This window comes from Polyodon spathula, chromosome 5 (genome assembly GCF_017654505.1).
Source record: "Polyodon spathula isolate WHYD16114869_AA chromosome 5, ASM1765450v1, whole genome shotgun sequence".
In the NCBI taxonomy this organism is placed as follows: Eukaryota; Metazoa; Chordata; class Actinopteri; order Acipenseriformes; family Polyodontidae; genus Polyodon; species Polyodon spathula.
Genome location: NC_054538.1, coordinates 78,184,566 through 78,212,151, shown reverse-complemented (window position 1 = coordinate 78,212,151; position 27,586 = coordinate 78,184,566). Strand labels below are relative to the sequence as shown.

At 42.4% G+C, this 27,586-nt stretch overlaps 1 protein-coding gene across 3 annotated transcripts in view; it reads left to right on the top strand.

The window, feature by feature from the left end:
• The window catches only part of plekhh2 (pleckstrin homology domain containing, family H (with MyTH4 domain) member 2), a 51,806-nt gene that overhangs the window by 5,563 nt on the left and 18,657 nt on the right, over window positions 1-27,586 (top strand). For 2 of the 3 annotated variants that reach the window (XR_005950379.1, XM_041251429.1), the window contains exons 2-11: window positions 1,027-1,160; window positions 19,920-19,982; window positions 21,749-21,898; window positions 22,181-22,264; window positions 23,190-23,271; window positions 23,541-23,723; window positions 24,509-25,413; window positions 25,792-25,867; window positions 26,233-26,327; window positions 26,620-26,764. Coding sequence is in view for 1 of the 3 variants with exons in the window: in XM_041251429.1 (XP_041107363.1) it covers window positions 1,038-1,160; window positions 19,920-19,982; window positions 21,749-21,898; window positions 22,181-22,264; window positions 23,190-23,271; window positions 23,541-23,723; window positions 24,509-25,413; window positions 25,792-25,867; window positions 26,233-26,327; window positions 26,620-26,764 (1,906 nt within the window). In the remaining 2 variants the exon portion in view is untranslated. The remainder of the gene's footprint in view (window positions 1-1,026; window positions 1,161-19,919; window positions 19,983-21,748; window positions 21,899-22,180; window positions 22,265-23,189; window positions 23,272-23,540; window positions 23,724-24,508; window positions 25,414-25,791; window positions 25,868-26,232; window positions 26,328-26,619; window positions 26,765-27,586) is intronic. The other variant, XR_005950380.1, reaches the window with a different exon arrangement.

Here is a 27,586-nt window from a genome sequence, read left to right as displayed (position 1 = left end):
GGGGCTGAATAATCAAATGGGTTTTAAACCATGGAAGATTGTTTACCATCGTTTATAGGATGTGGCATAACACACTGTGGCAGGATGGCAGACTGAAAGCCATGCCAGTGCACGTGTGTGTGGGGAATGTTGGGTTGGCAGGGAGGGAGTTAAATTTCTCCCTGTCAAAACACGTGGGAATGTGTCTGGAAAGTTAATGTGTTAGAAAGTTAATGTTGGGGTTGGAGAGGGTATGTGTTGCTATGCTGTCTCATCTTGTATTGTGAGTTTTTGTAGACCTTTTGTTTTGGCCCCATTGCCTTTTATTTTTTTAATGTGTTTTTGTTTGTTGTCTGTTCCGTGTTTGTAAATAAAGTGCTGATTTGAAACTGCAGCTTCTGTGTTCTGAGTCTCTCTCCATCTTCTGGGTCAGGCTGCTACCCTGTGACACACATACACTAGATTTAATTAAAATGTATCTACACTGAATTGTCCTTATTTTTTTCTCACAGGAAAAAAAAAAAACTACAGTTGCAATTCTAAAAATTCTACAAAAGGCATACCAGCACCAAATGTTTGAGTTGTTTATTTCTGGTTTAACGACTTTATGGAGTGTATTTTATTTTCCAAAACAATCAAGCTAATGGCAAGTTTCACGAGGAACACGAAGGCTGTAACAACGCAATAACGTCCCGATACAACACTATCCACAATACACACGTCGCAATATGGTACGTGTTATTGTCTCGATGGACTTTATATTATGGGTAAAAAAATCAAATGATCATTGATCTATTTTGTGAAAAGACCACAAATCAATTAAGCAGGGAGCATGTGTATTCATACCAGCTATTAATCACATTTTCTAATTCAAGAATCTTTTTGTGAAGTTGTGCATGTCATCCACTTGGTCACTTCTGATAATAAACATGATACACATGTCTATTACAACTGATGTTAAGAAAGTATCGATGCACAGTGATTCGTTCCTCCCCCATGTGTGCATGTATAACGGAACCATTTCTCAACGACAATTGTTCCTCGCAGCTGCAGTCAGCATGGCGGAGGGCTTGGAAGCAGCGAGTCCTGTTGACTGGAAGGAGAGGTGCACCACCCTGGAGACCCAGCTCCTCAAGTTCAGGATCCAGGCCAGCAAGATCCGCGAGCTGCTTGCTGAAAAGGTAAATACTCATGGAACCCAGGTAACTCCCATCTTTATTAACTCTACCATCAGACTGCTGCAAATCACAACATAGTACTGATAATGACACATAATCGTGTACAAGTATGCAAGTTTAACCTTCAGTGTGCTTGTGTTGGTCCTCTACAGTATTTGAACAGTAGACTTGCACCTGTAGAAAGCTGGGGGAGGGAGGGCCATAATCCTGCACGTCAGTGAGGTCACACAAGCAGAGGTGCCTCGAGGTGCCACCTAAACCACCCCCAAAACCACCCTGGAGTCCAGGGCAGCCCTGAGATTTTATTGATCACTTATTAGTATAGATTGAGTGTGAGATCCCTGATGGACAATTCCTGGGTGAGTGGTGAAGATAATGGGGAAGTCGTGTACAATACTGTGCATGGCTTGTACTGTCGGAATATGTCCTGCATTCTAAAGCATGGTCGAGCTTAGTATAAGCAAAGTAAAGCATGCAGGAATAAGTAGTCTACGGGAATGAATCCTCTTTTACTGTAGTTTATTTCCCTTTAAAAGAAGCATACAGACGGAAAGCGTACAGACTCTGTGTAATGCTTTTCAATGTAGGCTGTTAGGAGTCTGAGCTTTCACTTGTTCCCCATGTCTCTGTCAGAGTGTTGCTCAGCTGTAGCCCAGTTGAGTGACCTAGTTTCAAGTCGTTACTCTGGAGGGAGGCAATTAGAGGTTAATGCAAACAGAGCGATGACCTCATCAGTGCAGGAAAGGAAGAGCCTCCAGATCGCTATCCAGTAAGAGACCAGTTCACGTTCTGTAATCAACATCCTGGCAATTTACTGCTTGTTAAGCGGCTCCAACGCCAAACCTTCTGCCCCTGGAGAAATCAGCTGCAGTTTACAGTTTCAGCAAGGAAAGCTGTTCTATTCTCCTGTACCATGCTACAGACCACAGGGGATGGATATCACTAGGGACAGGGGTATAGTGAAGAGTCTCCTACTGTATGTATTTACGGGATCTACTTGAGGCCTTGACTGTGTCACAGAAAGCCATATCCCGGGAGCAACACTGTTGGTTGTCCAGTGCATGGTTTCAGAAGTAAGTCAGTGTATGAAACACAGTGTAATTTAGTAAAGACAGTAGCTAAAATGTGCTCAGGCTAGTGCGCAAGATGAAAATAACCTGCTGTAACAAAAGAAACACCTACCTCCACTTTGTATCCCTTTACGTGATTATCGGATCATTACCAGATTGTATTAATTCACCCCTAGAAACATCACTGCAGGTACTGCAGTTCAGGGTCTTCCTACTGCATGACATTGTGGAAATATATCATTGCAGAAGTGCAAAAGGTACTTTGAAAATACTTCCCTAAGACGGCAACAGTTAATGTGAATGCTCCAAGGACACATTAGGCTTCTGTGCAGTAGGAGTTAATCCATCTGGGGAGGAAGGCAGTTTGCATGCATGCCTTCTCAATTCTTATTTCTTTGAGGCCTCTTACATGCAGTTCAAAAAGTGTGTAAGTGTGTGTGTGTGTGTGTGTGTGTGTGTGTGTGTGTAAATAAACCAGAGACAGCTTCCAGGTACAGTAGAGAAGGATCCTATTCGGTATTGACTTCTCCTGTACCAAAGACACCCATACAGTATTATGATAGCATGTATTTGTTTATGTTTTGTTTTTAGTTTTGTTGCAATTAAATAACAAAAATGTTCCGATGTTCTTGTAGGTTTTTCAATCCTGCACTTCCGGAAGAGGCATTGAAAACACGTCACGTGAGTGACAGGAAAAGGAGCAGCAGTGCTGCACGAACCGATTATCCGATTACCTGATTATCCGATTACCCGATTATCCGATTACCCGATTATTCGATTACCCGATTATCTGATTACCCAATTATCCGATTACCCGATTATCCGATTACCCGGTTATCCAATTACCTGATTATCTGATTATCCGATTACCCGATTATCTGATTATCCTATTGCCCGATTATCTGCTTACCCAATTGTCCGATTATCTGATTACCCAATTATCCGATTGCCCGATTATCCGATTACCCGGTTATCCAATTACCTGATTATCTGATTATCCGATTACCCGATTATCTGATTATCCTATTGCCCGATTATCTGCTTACCCAATTGTCCGATTATCTGATTACCCAATTATCCGATTGCCCGATTATCCGATTACCCGGTTATCCAATTACCTGATTATCTGATTATCCGATTACCCAATTATCTGATTATCCTATTGCCCGATTATCTGCTTACCCAATTGTCCGATTATCTGATTACCCAATTATCCGATTACTCGATTATCTGATTATCCGATTACCCGTTTATCCGATGATCCGATTATCTGATTATCCGATTGCCCGATTATCTGCTTACCCAATTGTTCGATTATCTGATTATCCAATTATCCAATTATCTGATAATCCCTTATCTTGAGTGCATTTTTATCTTCAAAGTAAGTAAAATGACCGGTATGGAACTCATTTAATATTTAAATGATGGCAGTATTTCAATTTGCCATGGCTTCGACCAGTTGACTAGCCCCCCACTGTGCTTTAAAGAACCTTAGATGTCAGATGCACTGTACTGTACATCCACTTCTGCCTCATTTTATGAACTTCTCCCTCCTGCAGTTCACTGATTTAGAAATTGAAAAGAGAGCCGATCACAGCGGATCCTCAAATTAAGCTTTGGATCTAATAAATAAGACAAGGGTGTTATTCTTGGGCAGAGTTTCGACATTGGCCTGGTGTTTGTGCTCCATGCCTGTCCTGTGCCCTTGTGGACTCGACGGGGAAAGCTCTTCATCAGCCTTGCAATTGTGATACACCACATGGCTCAATCCACTCCCAGGGCCCTGAGAACCAGGGAATCAGAGCCTGCAGGATTAGCGGATTGGAATATTTGAATGATGTAATTGTGATGAATCACGTGGCTCTGCTCCACTCCCAGGGCCCTGAGAACCAGGGAATCAAAGCCTGCAGGATTAGCAGATTGGAATATTTGAATGATGTAATTGTAATGAATCACGTGGCTGTGGTCCACTCCCAGGGCCCTGAGAACCAGGGAATCAGAGCCTGCAGGATTAGCGGATTGGAATATTTGAATGATGTAATTGTGATGAATCACGTGGCTCTGCTCCACTCCCAGGGCCCTGAGAACCAGGGAATCAAAGCCTGCAGGATTAGCGGACTGGAATATTTGAATGATGTAATTGTAATGAATCACGTGGCTGTGCTCCACTCCCAGGGCCCTGAGAACCGGGGAATCAGAGCCTGCAGGATTAGCGGGTTGGAGTATTTGAGTGATTTTGGATGGTTTCATTTCTATTACCTCTACATGACGTGCATTGGTGCAGATGGATGGATGTTGAGTGAGATTCCCCTTTAAGACTCCACCAATACACCTCAATTATGGTGTCCTGAACAACCTCTTGAGTAGAGAGACAGGCACTAGGATCAGATTATGTGGTGTTTCCTTTGTGATACAGCCGTGCTCCAGATAAGCTTTTGGGTCTGGAAGTAACTTACCCTCTAATTTTAACATTGAGAGAGTAAAATGTATTTTCAGGGGGTAAAATGCAACATTACCTTGAAGTCATGAGTAATCTCGATAAATACTGAACACACATGGTAATGAGGTAGACATTAAAAGAAGAGCTTTCCATTTTAACTGCAGTGTTACTTTGAACTAATGTACAACCCAGGGTTTTCAATTAGTTTTAAGGTATGTGGCACTTACAAGGTAGTAGGGGGCACCGATCTCATCGAGGCACATAGCGCTGATGGGGGGAGAGTGTGTGTGTGGGGGTGGGGGTATTTAAAAAAAAACAGATTAAAGTGGTGCATTCTGGTGCAATGTATGGATGGTTTAAGCATGTGCTAGACTAGTAGTGGTCTGCCTGTAGTGTCTGACAGAGTACTCCATCAGTGCAATAAAGGAGTTTTATTTCAGCACTGCTCACAAAAAAGAAAGAGCAACAAGAAAAAAAAATATTTTGGAGCATCAAGGCCCCTGCAGTAAAGACTGGCTGAAAATGTGTGTGGAATTGGTGATGGCACCTTTCATTGTGTCCAGTTGTAATAAGTAAACGGCATGCTGCAGCTCCCATGCTCAGCATTAGTCAAGTCCTGATCTGACAGCATGACTAAATTTAGTGAATATGTACCGTAGCCTTTTTGCTTCCTTTTTTTAATTATTTAATGCAGCTTTTGGTGCATTACAGTCCTTCATTAAACTGATTTTCTTTATGTTAAGTTTTCAGGGCGTTTTGTTAATGCACGTGTGCAACACACAAACCATAAGTGCATTTTTATTTTTCACTGTTCTTGTTCTAAATTTCTAGAATGCACTGTTCATTTTAAAAAAATTTTTACACAACAGTACTCACACAAGTTTGGTCACCATCAGATGCATGAAACTGGGGATACCATATTCTGCAGGTGTTGACAATATACAGCACCTCTCTGCTGTTAAGCATTTGTATATCAGGTGACAAGTTCAGCTGATATCCCATCATGCCTTTCTTCTTAAAGGCATACAGCCTCTATATATGAACCCCAACTATCTCTGACAAGCACCTGTGAGCACAGATTTCTATGATATGTATATATACTGTATATATATATTTTGGTGCATATGTATAGTATAGCTATTATGGACTATATATCACCTTACAGTACAATAATACAACAACAAATAGACCGAATAGGGGCTCCCGAATGGCGCATCCAGTAAAGTCAGCGGAGGGGTGGTAGCGGTGGAGCCTAAAAATAATTGCTAAACTGGGGAGAAAACAATAAAAATAACTGCCGACTAGTAAATAAAAAAAAGGACTTAATGATAATACCCCAAAATAATCTTCAACTTTTTTTATTTTTTATAAAGTAGCTGGCATAAATATAGGGTTAGGCGATGCACTGCGTCAGTCACCGACTTATTCTGAAAACCATGACAACCAAGCATGTGTTCTACAAGGCTCTATATCGGCTCAGTGCATTTTTTTTCAAGGTATCACACTGACTCTGCAAACCTTACTTCTGTTTTAACATTACACTCTTAAACTCAGTGAACATGTTCAAACTTCATTATCAAGCCACACAGATAAATAAAATAAGGAAATGCATTAATAAGTTATAAAACAGTTAATTTAATATTATAGGCACATTTTTTAGCGGTCGCCTCTGATGATGGCTCCAGTTGGATTTGCAGCTGGACTGGGCGTGGTGTTTACACTTCAACCTGTGTAGCTTCTAATTTTTCTTATTCTTACTGTGATAGGCTGCAAAGACAACAGGGCTAGCCAGAGATTGGATCATGTTAGTTGGGTTGTTTTTTCTTGCATAGGCTGCGTTCAATAAGCAGAGTGCTTTTTTGTGACGCTACGAGGCGGATGTTAGGTCTTATTGAATGGTATGTTAGCGAACGTTTTGAAAAATGGCGGAAGTTGCAGTGGGGTTAGTTTCTGGAAGATAGACAGCATCATGCCTACATGACAGTATACTCAGCAATGAATATTGCAGCGTTAGAGGCTGTGAGAACAGTGAACTCAAACAGTCCAGTGAGGACAGAAAATTCTGATGAGAATGCTCTGATATAGCCTACTATACCGCTGCTGCATTTAAAGCTTATTTTCAGATGGAGCGAGCAACATTCGAGGTCGTCGATGTCATGTTGTTTTATTTTAATAACACTAATAATAATTGTAATATTTATAATAATGATAATGAAGTTAATGTCACTCTCCCACTTTTTAAAAAAAGAAATGTTATAATTGCAGGGTAGCAAAACTATGAGAATAGCATTTACCATTCCTATCTTTAGTTACGTAATAAAAATACTACAGTATGTGACATAATAATACAGTATGTAATACAATAATACAGTATGTAATACAATAATACAGTATGTAATACAATAATACAGTATGTAAGTTTATATTTATTTACAATAACATTTATAAATGTCTGCAGCCATTACAAAACATAAGGCTGTTTACCTCTTGTACATGTGGAAATGTCCGAAAAATTTCAGAAGAGATACTGATCATGAAGAGTGCTTAAATAAGGGAATTTCAGAAGAGATACTGACCACGAAGAGTGCTTAAATAAGGGAATTTCAGAAGAGATACTGATCATGAAGAGTGCTTAAATAAGGGAATTTCAGAAGAGATACTGATCATGAAGAGTGCTTAAATAAGGGAATTTCAGAAGAGATACTGATCATGAAGAGTGCTTAAATAAGGGAATTTCAGAAGAGATACTGATCATGAAGAGTGCTTAAATAAGGGAATTTCAGAAGAGATACTGATCATGAAGAGTGCTTAAATAAGGGAATTTCAGAAGAGATACTGATCATGAAGAGTGCTTAAATAAGGGAATTTCAGAAGAGATACTGATCACGAAGAGTGCTTAAATAAGGGAATTTCAGAAGAGATACTGATCAGGAAGAGTGCTTAAATAAGGGAATTTCAGAAGAGATACTGATCATGAAGAGTGCTTAAATAAGGGAATTTCAGAAGAGATACTGATCATGAAGAGTGCTTAAATAAGGGAATTTCAGAAGAGATACTGATCATGAAGAGTGCTTAAATAAGGGAATTTCAGAAGAGATACTGATCATGAAGAGTGCTTAAATAAGGGAATTTCAGAAGAGATACTGATCACGAAGAGTGCTTAAATAAGGGAATTTCAGAAGAGATACTGATCACGAAGAGTGCTTAAATAAGGGAATTTCAGAAGAGATACTGATCATGAAGAGTGCTTAAATAAGGGAATTTCAGAAGAGATACTGATCATGAAGAGTGCTTAAATAAGGGAATTTCAGAAGAGATACTGATCATGAAGAGTGCTTAAATAAGGGAATTTCAGAAGAGATACTGATCATGAAGAGTGCTTAAATAAGGGAATTTCAGAAGAGATACTGATCATGAAGAGTGCTTAAATAAGGGAATTTCAGAAGAGATACTGATCATGAAGAGTGCTTAAATAAGGGAATTTCAGAAGAGATACTGATCACGAAGAGTGCTTAAATAAGGGAATTTCAGAAGAGATACTGATCACGAAGAGTGCTTAAATAAGGGAATTTCAGAAGAGATACTGATCACGAAGAGTGCTTAAATAAGGGAATTTCAGAAGAGATACTGATCACGAAGAGTGCTTAAATAAGGGAATTTCAGAAGAGATACTGATCACGAAGAGTGCTTAAATAAGGGAATTTCAGAAGAGATACTGATCATGAAGAGTGCTTAAATAAGGGAATTTCAGAAGAGATACTGATCATGGAGGTTGTTAAATAGGGGAATTTCAGAAAAAACACTGATCAATTTGTTAAATAAGGGAATTTCAGAAGAGATACTGATCATGAATTATGTTAAATAAGCGAATTTCATGAAGGTTGTTAAATAGGGGAATTTCTCTTCGTCCAAAAGAGATTAAAAGCCCACAGTATGTGGTTTAAAGCTTTGTTTGTGTCTCAGAGCGGAAGCCAGTGGATCAAAGCTGAAAGTGATTTTAAATGAGTGCTGTTCATTTCCATGGGTAGTGTAAACCCCCAGGAGGGGGAAGGCCAAGCAAAGTGAAAGGCTTGAAACACGACAATCAGAGCCCTGCCTGGGGTACAAGTTCTCTCATTCCTAAACAGAATGTGAAAGCCCAGGCAGCATCGCAGATGGGGCAGCACAGGAAATGAACACAAATAAATGAGTAGCCTGCATTTATCCATTTTTGGCAAGGCTGCTGTATTTTCTGGATAGCGCATCAGCAGTTTTTTTTCTCCAAACGGCAGGAAAGCCTGTGACATTTCGGTGAACTAGGATAAATTCCCCAGCTCTGAGACGTCTCAAGTTTAACTGGAAATCTCAGCTAACAGTATTGGGCTATAAAGAGCTATAGAGTCATATAGTCTGTTAGCAGCAAACTACAGTAGGTTCAAATAGCCTGATTGGAGTTTGTGGTGAAAGCATGGGATTTAAGGATTGGAGTACTGTGGTCACTATCTCACTGGTGTGCCCCTAGGGTTCAACTCTTAAAAACAAACAGCTTCAAACAAAACATGTATTGTTGCATAACAGCAATAATGGCATTACCTTACCTGCTAGATATTTTGCTTTGAGTCCTGTTTCATTTAAGCACCACCATCATATTTATGCTTTTACAGACACCAGTTCACTAAAGAAACTGAACTATAAGATGAGTTTGTTTTCATAGAGAGCTGTTGGGTGCTATTTTAACAGTCTAAACAGCAGTTTATTTGGATTTGTTACCTTTTGCTCTGTAGGCTCCCTTATTTTTCCCCATGGTCAAATTTTATTTCATACATCATACTAAGTAATAGCTAAACCCGCATTGAATTATGTGTTTTGTTTTATAGTTTGCCCTGTTCTCATAAAGTTCCCATTCTGATTTAGTGCACATTGATGTGGATTATAATGAGGATGCTTATTAGAAGAGACTGAAAACAGTGGCCTGTGTGATTTCTATGTAGTGTTTATTCTCCTCTGCAGCAGAAAATCCCCTCATTGCAATTAGAACGGGGTGAGATCATCAAAATATATGTGAGTTCCACAAGGCAGTTGCAGGGATTTTACCCCCTGAGTCATACCTCAGAATTGAATTGGCATCTGGCACTGACATTTAAAACAACTGGAGTTGCATGGGAAAAAAAGACGTGCTACTTTGTTTTTGAGTGGTAAGCGTTATTCCTCAACTCAAATTGAGGTGATGATGAATAATTATGCATGCTCCCTCAAATTACCATTTAACTAAATCACAAATGCTATTTAAAGGATGAATGCCAAAAAGGTGTTGGTAAGAGAGTCTTCGAAGTGTTAGGGTTAGGGTTAGGGTTAGGGTTAGGGTTAGGGTTAGGTTCAGGGTCAGGGTCAGGGTTAGGGTTATGGCTAGGGCTAGTGTTAGAGTTAGGGCTAGGGTCAGGGTTAGTGCTTGGGTTAGGGTTAGGGCTATGGCTAGGGTTAGGGTTAGGGTTAGGGTTAGGGTTAGGGTTAGGGTTAGGGTCAAGGTTAGGGTCAGGGTTAGGGTTAGTGTAAAGGTTCACTGACGACTCTGCTTTGGGTGTGATTTGTTTCTGAGCTCAACCTGCAGGACTGTCTCATCATCAGAATCCATTCCACTGGCCAGTGTAGATTGCAGGAGTGTTTTCCAAAAATCCATCTTTATGTCTCAAGTAATGAAGAGGAGACCTGTCCTGGACAATGACTCAATAGTTAGTTTTTTAAGCAATCATATTGTGTTTAAGTGCTGTGTACATGGATATAAATTTTAGAATTTGGCATGTTTATCTCTGAGTTCATTGTACTTAAAAACAAACAAACATTGGTTTTCTACAGCATTGCTTTATATAAAATACCTTTGTGTAATATTTATATAATACCTTGAAATGTGTTTACTTTGTTTTTTTTTCTCTGCTTCCCGAACAAATCAAGAAATGTTTTGCTTTTTTACTTTGCTCTCTTCTGTGATAGTCAGCCCAGTTACTGTGTTAATGAATGGTTTTTTACTTTGCTCTCTTCTGTGATAGTCAGCCCAGTTACTGTGTTAATGAATGTTTTTTTACTTTGCTCTCTTCTGTGATAGTCAGCCCAGTTACTGTGTTAATGAATGGTTTTTTACTTTGCTCTCTTCTGTGATAGTCAGCCCAGTTACTGTGTTAATGAATGGTTTTTTACTTTGCTCTCTTCTGTGATAGTCAGCCCAGTTACTGTGTTAATGAATGGTTTTTTACTTTGCTCTCTTCTGTGATAGTCAGCCCAGTTACTGTGTTAATGAATGGTTTTTTACTTTGCTCTCTTCTGTGATAGTCAGCCCAGTTATTGTGTTAATGAATGGTTTTTTACTTTGCTCTCTTCTGTGATAGTCAGCCCAGTTACTGTGTTAATGAATGGTTTTTTACTTTGCTCTCTTCTGTGATAGTCAGCCCAGTTCCCATGTTAATGAATGAGTTTTTTTTTTTTCAGAGTAAACAAATTCCATTTTATACCATACAATACAGAAATTAAAAGCTGTAGTGAACCATGACATAACCTACAGTAACAGAGTCTGATGTAATGTTTCAAAAATTGGAAGTGTCAGAAGTCTGTCTGAGTTTATTAACATTAGTTTTATAAGATTGACAGTTTGTTTTTCCTTTCACAAAATATAATGCAAAATGCATTTTGTTGAAAATACTAATATTATAGATATATATATATATATATATATATATATATATATATATCTAATATTTATATATATTATATATCAAGGCTTTGTTTTTATGCAGTCATAAAACAGCTCGTTCTTGAACAAACCCTAGTTTTTATGGTACCAATTTCTTTGAAGGAAGGAGCTACAAAGAGACTCTCCAGAGTGTATTTTCTCTGTCAGCTCTGATTTGAAAGTAAACCCTAATTTGTAAATGCGGTATCAAACCTCAGATACTTCAAAAACATTTGCTTCCAATTTAGTTTATTGGTTGTTGCCTGGCTTTGGTTTACATTCGGACAGCTGGTAACCCTTGCATTTCCAGTTGCATTTTCAGACAGATCCGCAGTGAGCTGTCAGAGGTCGGCTATCTCTGAGAGGTGAGGTGTTAGTGCTACAAGGTCCCTTGTCAATCTCTTGAAGGGTCAGCTTGGTGCTGCCCTCCTGCTGACCCCTGAGCCGCTGCCAGCACCACAGAGATAAAGAATGTGAACAGAGTGTGAAGAAGCTCTGTGGGGCTGGGAGTAGGGCACATCATCCATGATTCCACTGTGCTTTCACTGAAGCAATAGAACTGAGACAGTCTGGCAGTTGACAGCGCTGGGAAGCCATACAGTAGTGTGCACATTCATTAGAACACCTCAAGAGTGGTCATTCACATCCGTCATGCAAACCTCTGAGTGTGAGAATTTCAATTTTCCAGTCAGTAATAACAATAGGCACATGTGTGAAAATGTTAGTCCACTTTGTGCTTTAATTCGGCATCTTAAACAACTTATAAAAAGGCTTGTGGCTATGTGTTCCCTTTCTTTTAGTATTTTAAATTAATTTTATGTGTGGCAAATTGGTTTGTAGAGCACAGGTGTTGCAGTGATTAGAAACTACAACAGCTCAAGCGGTGAAAACTAAACTTTATTAATTGCTTTAAATAATAACAGTGACTATGCACAATTATGTGTAAGTCAATAAAACCACATGGTTCAGTCCCAAGATAATGATAACAATAGACACACACTTTTAAACACACACCCACAATCACAAGTCCAATAGTGAGTACTCCTTGGTGCAAGTGGTGAATTATACAGCAACAGTGAAACATTAGTGCAGTGTAGTCCGGGTTAGATGCTGGCTGATTAAAAACAGCTCCTGGATTTCCATCTTCTATTAATTATAAAGGTGACAATGATGAGGCAGACAGATACAATGCAAAACACTCACGGTTTCCTTTGTACTCCTCCCAGTCGTTTCCATATAAAAGAGGAACAGATCGCTCGGCCACACACCCTGATATACCCTCAGTCACGCCCCCTTTGGTGGCGAATGCAATCACATCTCCTCCAATCCATGACTGACACATCGCCACTGCAATAAGGCGCTGACTTCTAGTATTGTGGCTTCACCCCCTTTTTGGCTGGACGACTTCCGACTGCCCCTGGGATGAACTGTCAAACCATCCAGTCCAGGGCACACTGTTCCTGTTATACCGTGTCAGGTCAGGAGCAGATTGCTGACTCGGATTAATTAGTGGCATATCAATGGCATATTAAAGTAATCAATTTTCTCAATTTTCAGTTCCAGTGGCTTCATTTCATCTGCAGAGCAAATCAAAACTACAGAAGCAATGGGGTGATCTAATACATGTACACACTGCTGAACTACAGAAGCAATGGGGTGATCAAATACATGTGCACACTGCTGAACTACAGAAGCAATGGGGTGTGTAATACATAATACATGTGCACACTGCTGAACTACAGAAGCAATGGGGTGATCTAATACATGTGCACACTGCTGAACTACAGAAGCAATGGGGTGATCTAATACATGTGCACACTGCTGAACTACAGAAGCAATGGGGTGTTCTAATACATGTGCACACTGCTGAACTACAGAAGCAATAGGGTGATCTAATACATGTGCACACTGCTGAACTACAGAAGCAATGGAACTGAATATGTTGCAAGCTGCATTGTATTGAAATGTGTTCTTCAATATATTTCTGCTCCCTGTGGGTCAATGTAGGTCTTACAAGGGCACATAAGGACCTTTTTTCTATTGTGTTACATGTTCCTATGTGTTGCTACAACTGTTTATGTAAGGTGTGTGTATTGTTTTATTTATTATTTTTTGTTTACATTGTGATCACTTTTTAAAACTTTTAAATTGCATTCCCTGCCTCAAAATGGCTTCCCATGCATCCACATGGACCTCGTAGAACTACATTTCCCATCATCCTCCTGCTCACTGGTAAATCCATCTCAGTTACATATGTGAGCAGGAGGATGATGGGAAATGTAGTTTTTTGTGTTTTTATAAAACACAGCGTTGTTGTAATGTTTTGAATTGATTTGCCAGTTGAAACGATTTAGCTTTGCAACTGTTTTCTTCTCATGCGCAGACTTACTTTGGCTAAAAAATAAACATGCTCTGGCACAAAGGTATTTCACGGAGACAGCTGTGAAACCTCTGTAGATTTCTTGTTGACCACAATTTGAATACTATGGGTGTGCTAATACTCGTACTCATATTTATAATTGCCTTTAAGAAGTATTTATAGGCAGGTATTAAATAAATCCGCACACCCCTGTAACATACACACATTCTCTTGACTCAGTGTGTGTGTGTATTTCTGAGAGAGGGAGGGAGTCTTGATCTGAGCCTCGCCTAGTCACAGAGGGAGGCATTGTGCATCTCTGCTGTGGAGGAGAGGTTTTGCAGGAATCTCTGGAATGGGGCAGAGAGGAATGAATCCAGCTGCAATTGGATCAGTGTGGGCTGGCCAGGAAGGCAGGCTTCACCCGCACCAGGCAGGCGCTCTTCTATTCACAGCAGGGGTGCTATTCTGTTCAGCGCTTGCTTAAAACTGAAAATACCACTGGGGTACCACTATACAGAAATACCAGCATACTACCCTCAAGGAACCCTAGCACAGCCCCTTAAACTTTGATTGCTAAGAACAGTAATTAAGATTTAGGTACATTATGTATATTAAGAACACTGTTAGGTGCAATATATATATATACAATAAAGGAAAGGCCTCTACCCATAATGTATCTCTAACTCAGGAGAGGACACCACGTGTGGTAAAACCCCTTAACTTCCAATTCACAGCTGATGTAATATCATTTTTAAACAGCATGCCTCTGGTCTTCTTGTCCTAATTTCTTGTTGTTCACATTGCTCTATTCACCTCTCCCTCTGCCAAAGCTTTCCGGGCTGCAGGAAAGCCATATGATACCAGATGCCAGTATTTCCTTCAAAATGTTATCTGTACCAGTATATTAAACACAGCAGGGATCTATTTGCAGAGCTGTAATGCATATGGGACTTTACAGAATGCATCACAACGGACTGCGAAGAAACAGTTTCAGGGTGTTAATGGGTGCTGTGTCCTTGCGGCTGGAGCCACCTTAAATGGGTATTTAGTTCATATAATACGTCCATAAATCATACTTGGAATGATTTTGTTAGCTGCAGCCCCTTTAAGCACACAAACCTGGTCGTCATCACAGTTGTTTTCTGTCTGATGAAGTCCTGCACTGGCACAGAGAGTCCAGAACTATAAAAGAATGTAGCAGGCGGACACCAAGGAGCACATTGAGTGCAGAACAGACCGTGATTTATGGGAGGTTGCACGCCTAAAAATAACTGTATAAGTATACATTTATAATTGCACTTCAGCTGCTTGTCACTAAGTAAAAAACATACAGTATGTATATATCTTGAAGTCTGCTATACCTTGCACAGCATCACCCCCATCAGTTGTATGATGTCAATAGACCTCCTCCAAGCTTACACAGCATTGGAAGATCTGAGAAAAAGACACAGTACTGCAGGTCCAGGAGGTTACAGCAGCTTTGTACTGGGGCTCATTAGGGAGCTAATAGCAGCAGAGCATGACCTGTCCTGCACTGCCCTGTCTGGCCGGCCAGCCCCACACACTCACACAGCCGAGTTTGTCAGTGATCCAGTGCACTCTGCTCGCTGCACCATTCCTTTACACACTTCCTCCAAATCATTTTGAATTAGAGCTTGTAAAATAATTATTCTGCTGCCTGTTTGTTTCACATAGTGTGTGCGTGAGACTACTGGGGTCCTGGAGACAGATCTGACAAATATGTTTATTGATTTGAGGGGTAAGCCTCAGTGTTTATCCATAGACCCTGGCCCTGCTGTTGGGTTTTGGGAACACACACAGATATGTACAGTGATTGTTGATCTGTAAAAGGTTTACTCTGAAGGAACCCTAACTGATTAATGTTATATTGAATGTACTGGAGCTCTCTTCCGTCGCGCTTTGTGTGCCGTCCTGCCGTTGACTCGCTCTATTGTCACACATAGTATTCTGTTGAGGGTATGTCCCATTCCTATATTATGTAGTCATTGTTTTGTTATGGCCGCCCTTTGTTGGTTTAAAGGCTTCGGCACACAAACATACTTTTTGTTACTGTTTTTCATTTTGTTATTTTTGCACCCGAACGCTTTGCATTCCGACATAATTCACCCTAGCGGCGTTCCCTGGCGTGGGTGGCTGTCAACGATATGACGTAACAGCGGCGCCAGAAAGGTTCCAGTATGGCAGCGGCCTGCATTTCCAGCTGACCCAGAAATCTGAAAAAAAATTTGAAATACTGGCCAAACGCTTGAAAAAAAAAAAAAAATGGCGCAGCGAGATGCATTTGTTATGTGTACAGAGCCATTAGAGAGCCTTGCTATTTTGAGTACAGTTTCCCTTTAAAGAGCCAGACACACGCATGGTGGTGCCAGCGATGAGTATTTAAAGAAATATAACCAAGGCTTTTCATGCCTCTTGTTAGCGTCATCAGCATTGTTACTGCTCCCCTATTGATTTACTGTTGAGATTATGTTAGCTCTTCACTTGTTTTCTTGTTTGACATTAATTGAGGGTTTAACATATTTTGAATCCCACTCTGTAGATAAACTGTTGCATGTAGGTCACATGGTCTGATTGCAGCTGGATCTCTGACAGTGAGTGTACCAAGTCAGGTACCAGGAAGCAGGGGCAGCAGTCTGTCATGTGGAGCGCTGTATTGTTAATACAGTCAGTTCTAATTATTGTACTTTAAATATTTGCATATGTCACAGTGTTGCTATTATAGATTTGTCCCATGTCGGTGAGATGAGATGAGGTTAAAAGCTCTGTAACCACGAATACAGACGAGTCCAGCTCTTTTGCATTGTGGTTAAGATGCTCTCTTGCGGTGTGCCTGTTTATTCCAAAATACAGTTTAATAAGAGCCGAAAGGAAAGGAGATGGTGTTTTGTAAGTGCAGACAGCGATCTGTAGTAGTGTTTTCAGAATCCGGTGTGGGGCCAGTCTGCAGCAGTCTTTCCATGAAAGCAGCGTTTCCCTGCCTGCATTGCATCATGTGTTCAGAACCCTGCCAGCGATTCCTGTGTCTCAGAGTGGAAAACAGCATTTCAGTTTTCAAAGGGCCTGTGGGGAATTACCCAACCTGGCAGTCATCATTCCTGTTAAACTAATGCAGCTGATTTAGCTCCGTTAGCACGACCTGCATCATTCTTATTCCAGCAAAACAACTTGGCACCTCCATTACCAGGGCAGCTGGATAATATGATTGCATTATTGAGCAGAGGGAGCAAAGACAGCAACACACTACACTCCTCCCGTCCCAGCCCCCAGGCCTTGGGATTGCCAGTGCTGGCTCAGTGTGGCAGGGTGCAGTGCTGCCCCAATACCCCCCCCCCCCATCGCTGTGGAGTGGAGAAGCTGTGCATGCAGTCAGCTGCTGAATTGGATCTTACAGTGCATCCCCTTATAAAAGTTTCCCTCTGTATTTTTGCACAGTATTTGTGCAGTTTTCCAATGCTTTCTCCTTGGTTATACTATGTATTTATCATAGTTTATCCTGGTATTAATATGCTTTATTGTACCCTGCAGTGCTTTGCAATGCTTCCCTATGTTTTACCTTGTTTGCACTGTGTTTTATCGCACTCTGCTATGCTTTTATTCTGGTAAACATCAGCTAATTATAACTTCCTAAGCTAAAGCAGAGCCTACAGATGTTATTTTTAAATGATGAAGTCCCTTGCAATATGAATGTACATAATAACTTACAGTATATCTAATAACCTCCTGCTGCTACACATTATAGTTTGTTCATAGAGCTGGGATGTAGCAAGCAGGCTCAAGGGAGGGGGAAGTTGGTGGTGTTTTTCTCATACTGAAAGTGCATCTCACGCACTGTGTTGGTGTGTTTTACAAAGAAACATTGCTAACTGCAACAAATTACAATGTGTTTGTCATAGACAAAGCATCATCACAACACATGCCAGGTGTGCATTACACAGTGTATTGAGGATATTTGCCATTGAGAATGCAGTGCATGTAATACTGTACAGATTTACCATTGAGAATGCAGTGCATGTAATACTGTACAGATTTACCATTGAGAATGCAGTGTATGTAACACTGTACAGATTTACCATTGAGAATGTAGTGCATGTAATACTGTACATATTTACCATTGAGAATGCAGTGTATGTGACACTGTACAGATTTACCATTGAGAATGTAGTGCATGTAATACTGTACATATTTACCATTGAGAATGCAGTGTATGTAATACTGTACATATTTACCATTGAGAATGCAGTGTATGTGACACTGTACAGATTTACCAATGAGAATGCAGTGCATGTAATACTGTACATATTTACCATTGAGAATGCAGTGTATGTAACACTGTACAGATTTACCAATGAGAATGCAGTGCATGTAATACTGTACAGATTTACCAATGAGAATGTAGTGCATGTAATACTGTACAGATTTACCATTGAGAATGCAGTGTATGTAACACTGTACAGATTTACCATTGAGAATGTAGTGCATGTAATACTGTACAGATTTACCATTGAGAATACAGTGCATGTAATACTGTACAGATTTACCATTGAGAATGCAGTGTATGTAACACTGTACAGATTTACCAATGAGAATGCAGTGCATGTAATACTGTACATATTTACCAATGAGAATGCAGTGTATGTAACACTGTACAGATTTACCAATGAGAATGCAGTGCATGTAATACTGTACAGATTTACCATTGAGAATGTAGTGCATGTAATACTGTACAGATTTACCAATGAGAATGCAGTGTATGTAATACTGTACATATTTACCATTGAGAATACAGTGCATGTAATACTGTACAGATTTACCAATGAGAATGCAGTGCATGTAATACTGTACATATTTACCATTGAGAATGCAGTGTATGTAATACTGTACATATTTACCATTGAGAATACAGTGCATGTAATACTGTACAGATTTACCAATGAGAATGCAGTGTATGTAATACTGTACATATTTACCATTGAGAATACAGTGCATGTAATACTGTACAGATTTACCAATGAGAATGCAGTGCATGTAATACTGTACAGATTTACCATTGAGAATGCAGTGTATGTAACACTGTACAGATTTACCATTGAGAATGCAGTGCATGTAATACTGTACAGATTTACCAATGAGAATGCAGTGCATGTAATACTGTACAGATTTACCAATGAGAATGCAGTGTATGTAACACTGTACAGATTTACCAATGAGAATGCAGTGCATGTAATACTGTACAGATTTACCATTGAGAATGCAGTGTATGTAATACTGTACATATTTACCATTGAGAATACAGTGCATGTAATACTGTACAGATTTACCAATGAGAATGCAGTGCATGTAATACTGTACAGATTTACCATTGAGAATGCAGTGTATGTAACACTGTACAGATTTACCATTGAGAATGCAGTGTATGTAATACTGTACAGATTTACCAATGAGAATGCAGTGCATGTAATACTGTACAGATTTACCATTGAGAATACAGTGCATGTAATACTGTACAGATTTACCAATGAGAATGCAGTGCATGTAATACTGTACAGATTTACCATTGAGAATGCAGTGTATGTAACACTGTACAGATTTACCATTGAGAATGCAGTGTATGTAACACTGTACAGGAGATCCCATTGACTGTGCTATACTGCATACTGTAGGCTGAGACACACACACACACACACACACACACTGCAATGCTGTAATGTGTATTGTAATTAGTAGTTAATGTTTACATCTGTATAAACTGCAGGAGTTTGAGTCTTATTGTCTTGCAGCTGTCAGCCCACAACTGTAAGGTAATAGGACTGCACGTGCTTGCTGTAGTTAATAAACACAAGTGATTTCACGATCACGTTCACAACCTTGTCTGAAAAAGTTTGTTATTAAAATGTGCTGAAATAATTTTAACAAATTATATATTTTTAAAAAGTCCACCCATCTGTACGTAATATAGTTGTAATCTTATATGAAGGTTCTAAAACATGAATAAAAAACTTGAGCTTCACTCTTGTGGTTTATTGAATTTTCAGAAGCTCTTGGTTGAATGACAGCTTTATTAGGTACAGTCGGGTGTGTATAATCCTGTATGTACTGTGAAGAGGGTGACAGTGTGTTGCCTGTGTGTATAAAGGATTTGCACAGTGACGTGTCTGTTTGCTCTCTGCAGATGCAGCAGCTGGAGAGGCAGGTTCTGGATGCTGATCGAAGAGCTGAGAAGGCCAGTCAGCAGGTACGCAGTGCAGGACCTTCCCCCAGCAAAAATGGTAGATGTACTGTTACTGATTGAGTAGGGTAGGTTTCACCTGGGATTTGGCACAAACTAGCTTTCATATAACTGCCCACGTTCAGAAATATAACAGCAAGCAAATGTGCAGTTCAATATCTCAGTTGAGTCCAGAGTAACCCAGGACACCTCGCTTCCTCATTCAGTTTGTGGTTCGTGATTATTAGTGGCATCAAACTTGATCCTAGAATCCTAATTCAGAAAGGAGACATCCACTTAGTAGTAGAAAATAACAATTTATTGATTGCGAAGGATATGCCTGATGGACACATGAACAAACGGCAAACAGTTATGCCTGACATAAACATGATAACCGACAGATACTGTACATAATACATTCACATTACAATTTGGCCCATGGAGCTCAATAGCTGAACCCCCTGCTGGCTAAGATGAATGCAATACAGTGATTAAGAATGGCTCGGCCAGCAGGCAGGATAAGTGACACTTGGTGCCACCTTCCCCTAGACAAGGCACGCTGCCAGGTGGAGGAAGGGAGGAGGAAGACCAAACAAAGAAACTACAGGTTTGTGAGCAGAGAGACCTATTTAACTGGTTAAACTGGTAACGTATGAGATTGATGGGTGGAGTCTCCTTTCGGAAAGACAACAAGTTTCCAATGTTCACAATAGTAAAGCTGGATTTAAATCATTTTAACTTTAGTTTAAATTCGTAACACAGGTTATTTAAAAAAAAACAACATTAAAACAAAACAAACACACAAATAAATAAATAAATAAATACGAATTTCCCATAGGAAATGCATAGTAAAGCATTGTAAAGAATAGCAAGATATGGTAAAGCACATTAAAAACATAGGGAACAATATGGTAAAACTGGAAAAATAGCATGCAAAAATACTGTGGTAAGCGTTCATAAAGGAGTACAAAGCTGTTTTTATTATTATTATTTGCATTATTGTAGTGTTTTCGATTGTATCAGACCATGGTTTTGTTGTGTTCTATCCAGCAGTTTTTCAGTCAGTCCTGTTGATGGGTGTCTCTGTCTGGTTGGGTGACAGCTAGCCGATTAGGAGCTGGGTGTTGGAATGGTGTTCCCTGGCAGGGCCCGTGTTTTCACAGCCACACAGAGAAACCTACTGGTGCTGCTACACAATATAGATACAGAATTAGAGTGTTGAGTGCAGATTCAAACAGTAACCATTTCAGTGCAGAAGGGTTATTCAAGGGCCAGCTCTGATTTACAGTGTATTTTTACTTCTACATCTGATTCTCTGGTGTCTGGTATCAGAACCTCCCCCTCTCCCCTGGCTCAGTGCTGATTCTCTGGTGTTTGGTATCAGAGGCCACCCCCCCTGGCTCAGTGCTGATTCTCTGGTGTTTGGTATCAGAGGCCACCCCCCCTGGCTCAGTGATGATTCTCTGGTGTTTGGTATCAGAGGTCCCCCCCCGGCTCAGTGCTGATTCTCTGGTATTTGGTATCAGACGCCCCCCCCCAGCTCAGTGCTGATTCTCAGGTGTTTGGTATCAGAGGCACCCCCTGGCTCAGTGCTGATTCTCAGGTGTTTGGTATCAGAGGCCACCCCCTGGCTCAGTGCTGATTCTCAGGTGTTTGGTATCAGAGGCCACCCCCCCCCCCCCCCCCGCGGAGAGTGCTGATTCTCTGGTGTTTGGTATCAGAGGCCCCCCCCGGCTCAGTGCTGATTCTCTGGTGGCTGGTATCAGGGGATGATTCTTGGTCCACTCTGCCAGGTCCAGGTGATGGAGGAGAAGCTGAAGGCAGCCAACATTCAAACCAGTGAGTCTGAGACCCGGCTGTATAAGAGGAGCCAGGACCTGGAGACCCTGGTGCAGGAGAAGGATGACATCATCCAGGGGCTGGAGCAGCAGCTGGATGAGCAGGTGCACCACAGAGGACCAGGGCAACCTGCTTACTTACCCTTGTAACAGCATCCCATAGCAAAAGCACAGCACAGGGCAATACAGCACAGTGAAAGCATGATGAAGCATAGGCAAGCACTGTAAAGCCAGAGTAAACCATGGAAAATGCATGGTATATCCATGGGAAGAGCATGTGAAACTGCTAAACTACCGTGCAAAATTACAGTGGTACATTTTTTTAAGGGTAATAAAGAGGGTTCGGTTGGAGGGTTTGTGAAGCTAACTGATTCTGCTTTATTTCAGAAGCAAATCAGATTCCAAGAAGCCAAGATCATAGAGGAGAAAGCAGCAAAAATCAAGGAGTGGGTGACACTGAAGCTACGTGAGGTACAGTAGGGTCCCAGCCAGTAAGGGACAGAGGAATCTGTTCTGGGGTAATGTGGTGACACTGAAGCTGCGTGAGGTACAGTAGGGTCCCAGCCAGTAAGGGACAGAGGAATCTGTTCTGGGGTAATGTGGTGACACTGAAGCTACGTGAGGTACAGTAGGGTCCCAGCCAGTAAGGGACAGAGGAATCTGTTCTGGGGTAATGTGGTGACACTGAAGCTGCGTGAGGTACAGTAGGGTCCCAGCCAGTAAGGGACAGAGGAATCTGTTCTGGGGTAATGTGGTGACACTGAAGCTGCGTGAGGTACAGTAGGGTCCCAGCCAGTAAGGGACAGAGGAATCTGTTCTGGGGTAATGTGGTGACACTGAAGCTACGTGAGGTACAGTAGGGTCCCAGCCAATAAGGGACAGAGGAATCTGTTCTGGGGTAATGGGGTGACACTGAAGCTGCATGAGGTACAGTAGGGTCCCAGCCAGTAAGGGACAGAGGAATCTGTTCTGGGGTAATGGGGTGACACTGAAGCTGCATGAGGTACTGTAGGGTCCCAGCCAGTAAGGGACAGAGGGATCTGTTTTAAGATAATGGCGTGGAAATCAGGATCGGAATCAGAGCTCTTTATATGTAAATGCCAGGAGATCTGTTCTGGGGTAATGGCGTGGGAATCAGGATCGGAATCAGAGCTCTTTATATGTAAATGCCAGGGGATCTGTTCTGGGGTAGTGGCGTGGGAATCTGGATCGGAATCAGAGCTCTTTATATGTAAATGCCAGGAGATCTGTTCTGGGGTAATGGCGTGGGAATCAGGATCGGAATCAGAGCTCTTTTTATGTAATTGACATTTATATGAAAAAGGAAAGAAACACCCAGTAAAATAACCAAACCCCATTTAGGGGCTTTTAAATAGTCTTACATTGTCCCCACCAGCTGGAGCTCGAGAACGAGAACTTGCGCTCAATCAACCAGCGGCAGACTGAGGAGATGGAGACGCTCCAGAGGCAGCTTCGGGGTAAGCAAGCCGGGTCAGGGGAGGAGGACTATACAGTAACTATAGAGCAGAACCAGAGCAGGGGGGGAAATAAGACTCCTATTGCATAGCAGTTTCACCCATTCCAGGTTTTACTATGAGCTTGACTAGCTGCGGTGTATAGGCAACAAGCTCAGGTGTGTCTGATTAAACTATTAAAACCAGGGATGGATCACTCTGCTGTGCAATACGAGTCTTATTTCCGCCCCTGCAGAGTAAGCAGCTTCACTCGCCTTGTTCTATTGTTCCAGAGGCAGAGGTGAAGAAGTCTCACTCTGTGACCCCCAAGCCTGGGGAAGCTCAGAGGCTCAGCAGCCTGACGTTCGGCTGCTTCCAGGTCAGAGCCAAAAACCCCCAGGTCATGACTGGACCAGAACAAGGGCACCGGGCCACCAATCAGGAGACTACAGGGTCAGAGGGGAGCATGGCAGCAGGTAATCTAGTGTAATCTAGTGAAATATTGTGTAATCTAGTGTAATCTAGTATAATCTTTGGGTTCGGGTGTCTTGAAGAAAATACTCTTATTTGACAACTGAATGTAGAGTAATTGTGTTTGTCTGCTGGCATTGTGATCGACATTATCTTAGTATATACCAGCACTACCTCTAGGAATATAGATAAGGTAAGTATAGGATGATACAGAGGATATACAGAGACAAATAGCTAATGAGTGACAAGGCATTGGAATTTTACTGGTATTTGAATAGTAGACATGTACTAGTGTGTATATGTGAGAGAGATTTACATTATAACATTCTCATATTTAGTTGGAGTGTAACGATTCATCGTGTAGCGATCTTTGCATGATATATCGCATTGGAACAGAAGTATGTATCGTTTGTATCATGATACAGGACCAAAAGCACAACAGAGCTAATTGTAGATCACCAGGTGGTTCTTCAATGCAGAGTAACTCATTTCATTTTTATCTTTTAGCAAAATAGTCCATCATTAAATGATCACTTGATCTTATTCTGCAATCTAAAAGTAGCTGATCAGGACCACCACATGTACCTTGATGCATATCGTATTGCGACCTGCATATCACAATGCGCATCAAGAGCAGGATTTCACATGGGTTGTATCAGTAATCCTATCACACACAGATGTTTTGACTTGTGCTTCGTCACAAAAAGAAATATCTGTTCTATAGCATGAGATAACATATAGATAGTGATGAACATTGACAGTGATGAAGCTAATCTTTGTTTTGTTTCAGGGAAAGAAGCCAGTAAAGAGTCAGAATCTCAGGGGGGTCGAGACAGCAACAAAAGCCAGAGACCTGTACTGGCCAGCGCGAGCGAGAAAGTGAGAAGACAGGGCCAGGGGGACGAGGCAGCCCGCGGGGGAGCTCTGAGTGAGAGCAGCTCTGATGAGGAGGATGAGGAGGGGGAGAGGGGGCGGGAGAGACTCAAGTGTCGCTGTGTGTCCTCTGCACTCTCTAGACCTTCCTCTGACGGGTGCTACAGCCGGGCTGGGAGCGAGACTTACCTGACCGCCTCGGACGACAGCAGCTCTCTGTTTGACGAGGACATGCAGCTGGCTGACACCAAAGGGGTGAACCAGCTCCCACAGATAGACCACCTGAGAGATGGCACGTCTGTGGGCTGCCTGGGGAAGAAGAGGCTGGAGCAGGACAGCTTCTCGGAGGAGCTGAGTAAGAAGTTCCAGTCCCAGCTACTCGACTCGTCCTCCTCCTCCAGCGAAGCGAACACTCCCAGCCCCATTCTGACCCCCGCGCTCACACCCAAACACCCCATCCTGGAGACCAGCCCCCTCTCCCTCCCACACTCCCCAAGCAGGCTGCCCCAGCCCAGGCTGCGCACCCCCACCGTGTTCAGCATCAGCGTGGCCCTGGCCAAGAAGCACCTAAGCCAGCCACAGCTCAGCTCCGACCGGCTGTTTGGCTGCAACCGCAACGCCATCAGCATGGTGCGGCCGCTTTGGCAGCAGGATGACATGCAGCTGGAGGAGCGAGCCCAGCCGGGGGGCTCCGAGCCCGGCCTGGATGAGGGGGTCTTCTCCTATGACTCCTCCGAGGAGCTGGAGGGAGGGGCAGAGCTCCTGGGGAGAGCACAGGGCAGCAAGCCGCCCACCCCGCCTCTGCACAGGTTTCCTTCCTGGGTGAGTGCAGTCCTTTTCACTCATTGAACTGTCAAGATACACCCTCCTGTAAATGTTCAATAACACTTCTCAGAGAGACTTCAAGCAATCATTTTACTGTAATTCAAACAATTCTGTTATTAACAGCTGAGTTAAACAAAGAGGCTTTAAGACTCAATACTCTTTCAGTGCCTCACCGAATGTGACAGAGCATTCAAGAGCAGAGGTCAGCCCTTACTGTGAATGTGCAGCCTAGTTTTTATTTCCTTGTCCATGTCAGACAAAACAAGTTCATGTTAGAATATCTAAGGTAAAATAAGGACAGAGATCTGAGAGAATAAGCCAGCATGCCAGTGCAACACGCCTGCAATGGAGTAGCCTTTTGTCTTTTCAATGCAGGAAAGCAGAATTTACGCGGTAGCCAAATCTGGGATCAGACTGTCTGAAGCCACATGTTCTGAGCTTGCCAATAAAAGTAAGTAATCCCCTGTCACGTTATAGGGCATGTAAGCTCTAAATCATCAAAGCAATATGGCCAGACCTGAGAGTTTTATTTTATTTAAAGTAGGGGTGCTCAGTATTGGTTATAGACTAACCCTTTGAGGTGGTGGGGGTGTCTATTAATGTAAAATGTTTTTCTTAAGTTTTTTTTTTTTTACTGCTGTTGTTTTTTAAAAGATCAGAGGGGTTGATATTGTTAAAGGAGTACTGAGATGTAAGTTGGGGGAATGCTGAATCCCCATTAAGAGTAGTTGGGTCCCTGGAGGTTTGGAACAGGCTGAACTGTAGTTAAAACACAATTCAATGTGTTATCGTTCATCATGACTCTCGATCTTTCAGGCTCTGGGTCTCTCTCGTCGTACTCCACCTCTGGGTTGTACACCTCTCTGATATACAAGAACATGACCACTCCAGTCTACACCACACTCAAAGGGGTAAGAGCTCTGACAGCAAACTACATTGACTGCTTTACCTTTTCTGCTCTGGATACCCTTGCAGTTGAGGCTGGTTTCCAGGCTTTAGTTCTATTCCAGATATAAAACCAGCCTTATCTTTTTTAATGTAGAACTGCTGAAGGGGAAATGTTAAACAGAAAGCCTGGTTTGGCAACACTAATATAAAACTAGCTTCATGCTGTGGTGGGAGCCAGTCACTTCTTCTCCACTGGATTCTACATTGTGAAACATGTTGTATTGAAAGCTGGCAGTCCTTGCTTGTGTGTTTCAGAAAGCCACCCAGTTGAGCAGCAGCCCATTCTCTGACGAGTCGTCGGGCTCCGAGGAGGAGGAGAGCTCCTGCTCCAGCACCAGGACCTCCGGCTCAGACTCCAGGAAGGGCAGCGGGACAGGGAGCCCCCGCGCAATCAAGAGAGGTGAGGGCTCTTCAGCAGGGAGAGAGCATTGCACTGGGGCTAGACTCCACAGCAGAGAGGGAGCACTGCACTGGGGCTAGACTCCACAGCAGAGAGGGAGCACTGCACTGGGGCTAGACTCCACTGCAGAGAGGGAGCACTGCACTGGGGCTAGACTCCACAGCAGAGAGGGAGCACTGCACTGGGGCTAGACTCCACAGCAGGGAGGGAGCACTGCACTGGGGCTAGACTCCACAGCAGGGAGGGAGCACTGCACTGGGGCTAGACTCCACAGCAGAGAGGGAGCACTGCACTGGGGCTAGACTCCACAGCAGAGAGGGAGCACTGAACTGGGGCTAGACTCCACAGCAGAGAGGGAGCACTGCACTGGGGCTAGACTCCACAGCAGGGAGGGAGCACTGCACTGGGGCTAGACTCCACAGCAGGGAGGGAGCACTGCACTGGGGCTAGACTCCACAGCAGAGAGGGAGCACTGCACTGGGGCTAGACTCCACAGCAGAGAGGGAGCACTGCACTGGGGCTAGACTCCACAGCAGAGAGGGAGCACTGCACTGGGGCTAGACTCCACAGCAGAGAGGGAGCACTGCACTGGGGCTAGACTCCACAGCAGGGAGGGAGCACTGCACTGGGGCTAGACTCCACAGCAGGGAGGGAGCACTGCACTGGGGCTAGACTCCACAGCAGAGAGGGAGCACTGCACTGGGGCTAGACTCCACAGCAGAGAGGGAGCACTGAACTGGGGCTAGACTCCACAGCAGAGAGGGAGCACTGCACTGGGGCTAGACTCCACAGCAGGGAGGGAGCACTGCACTGGGTCTAGAC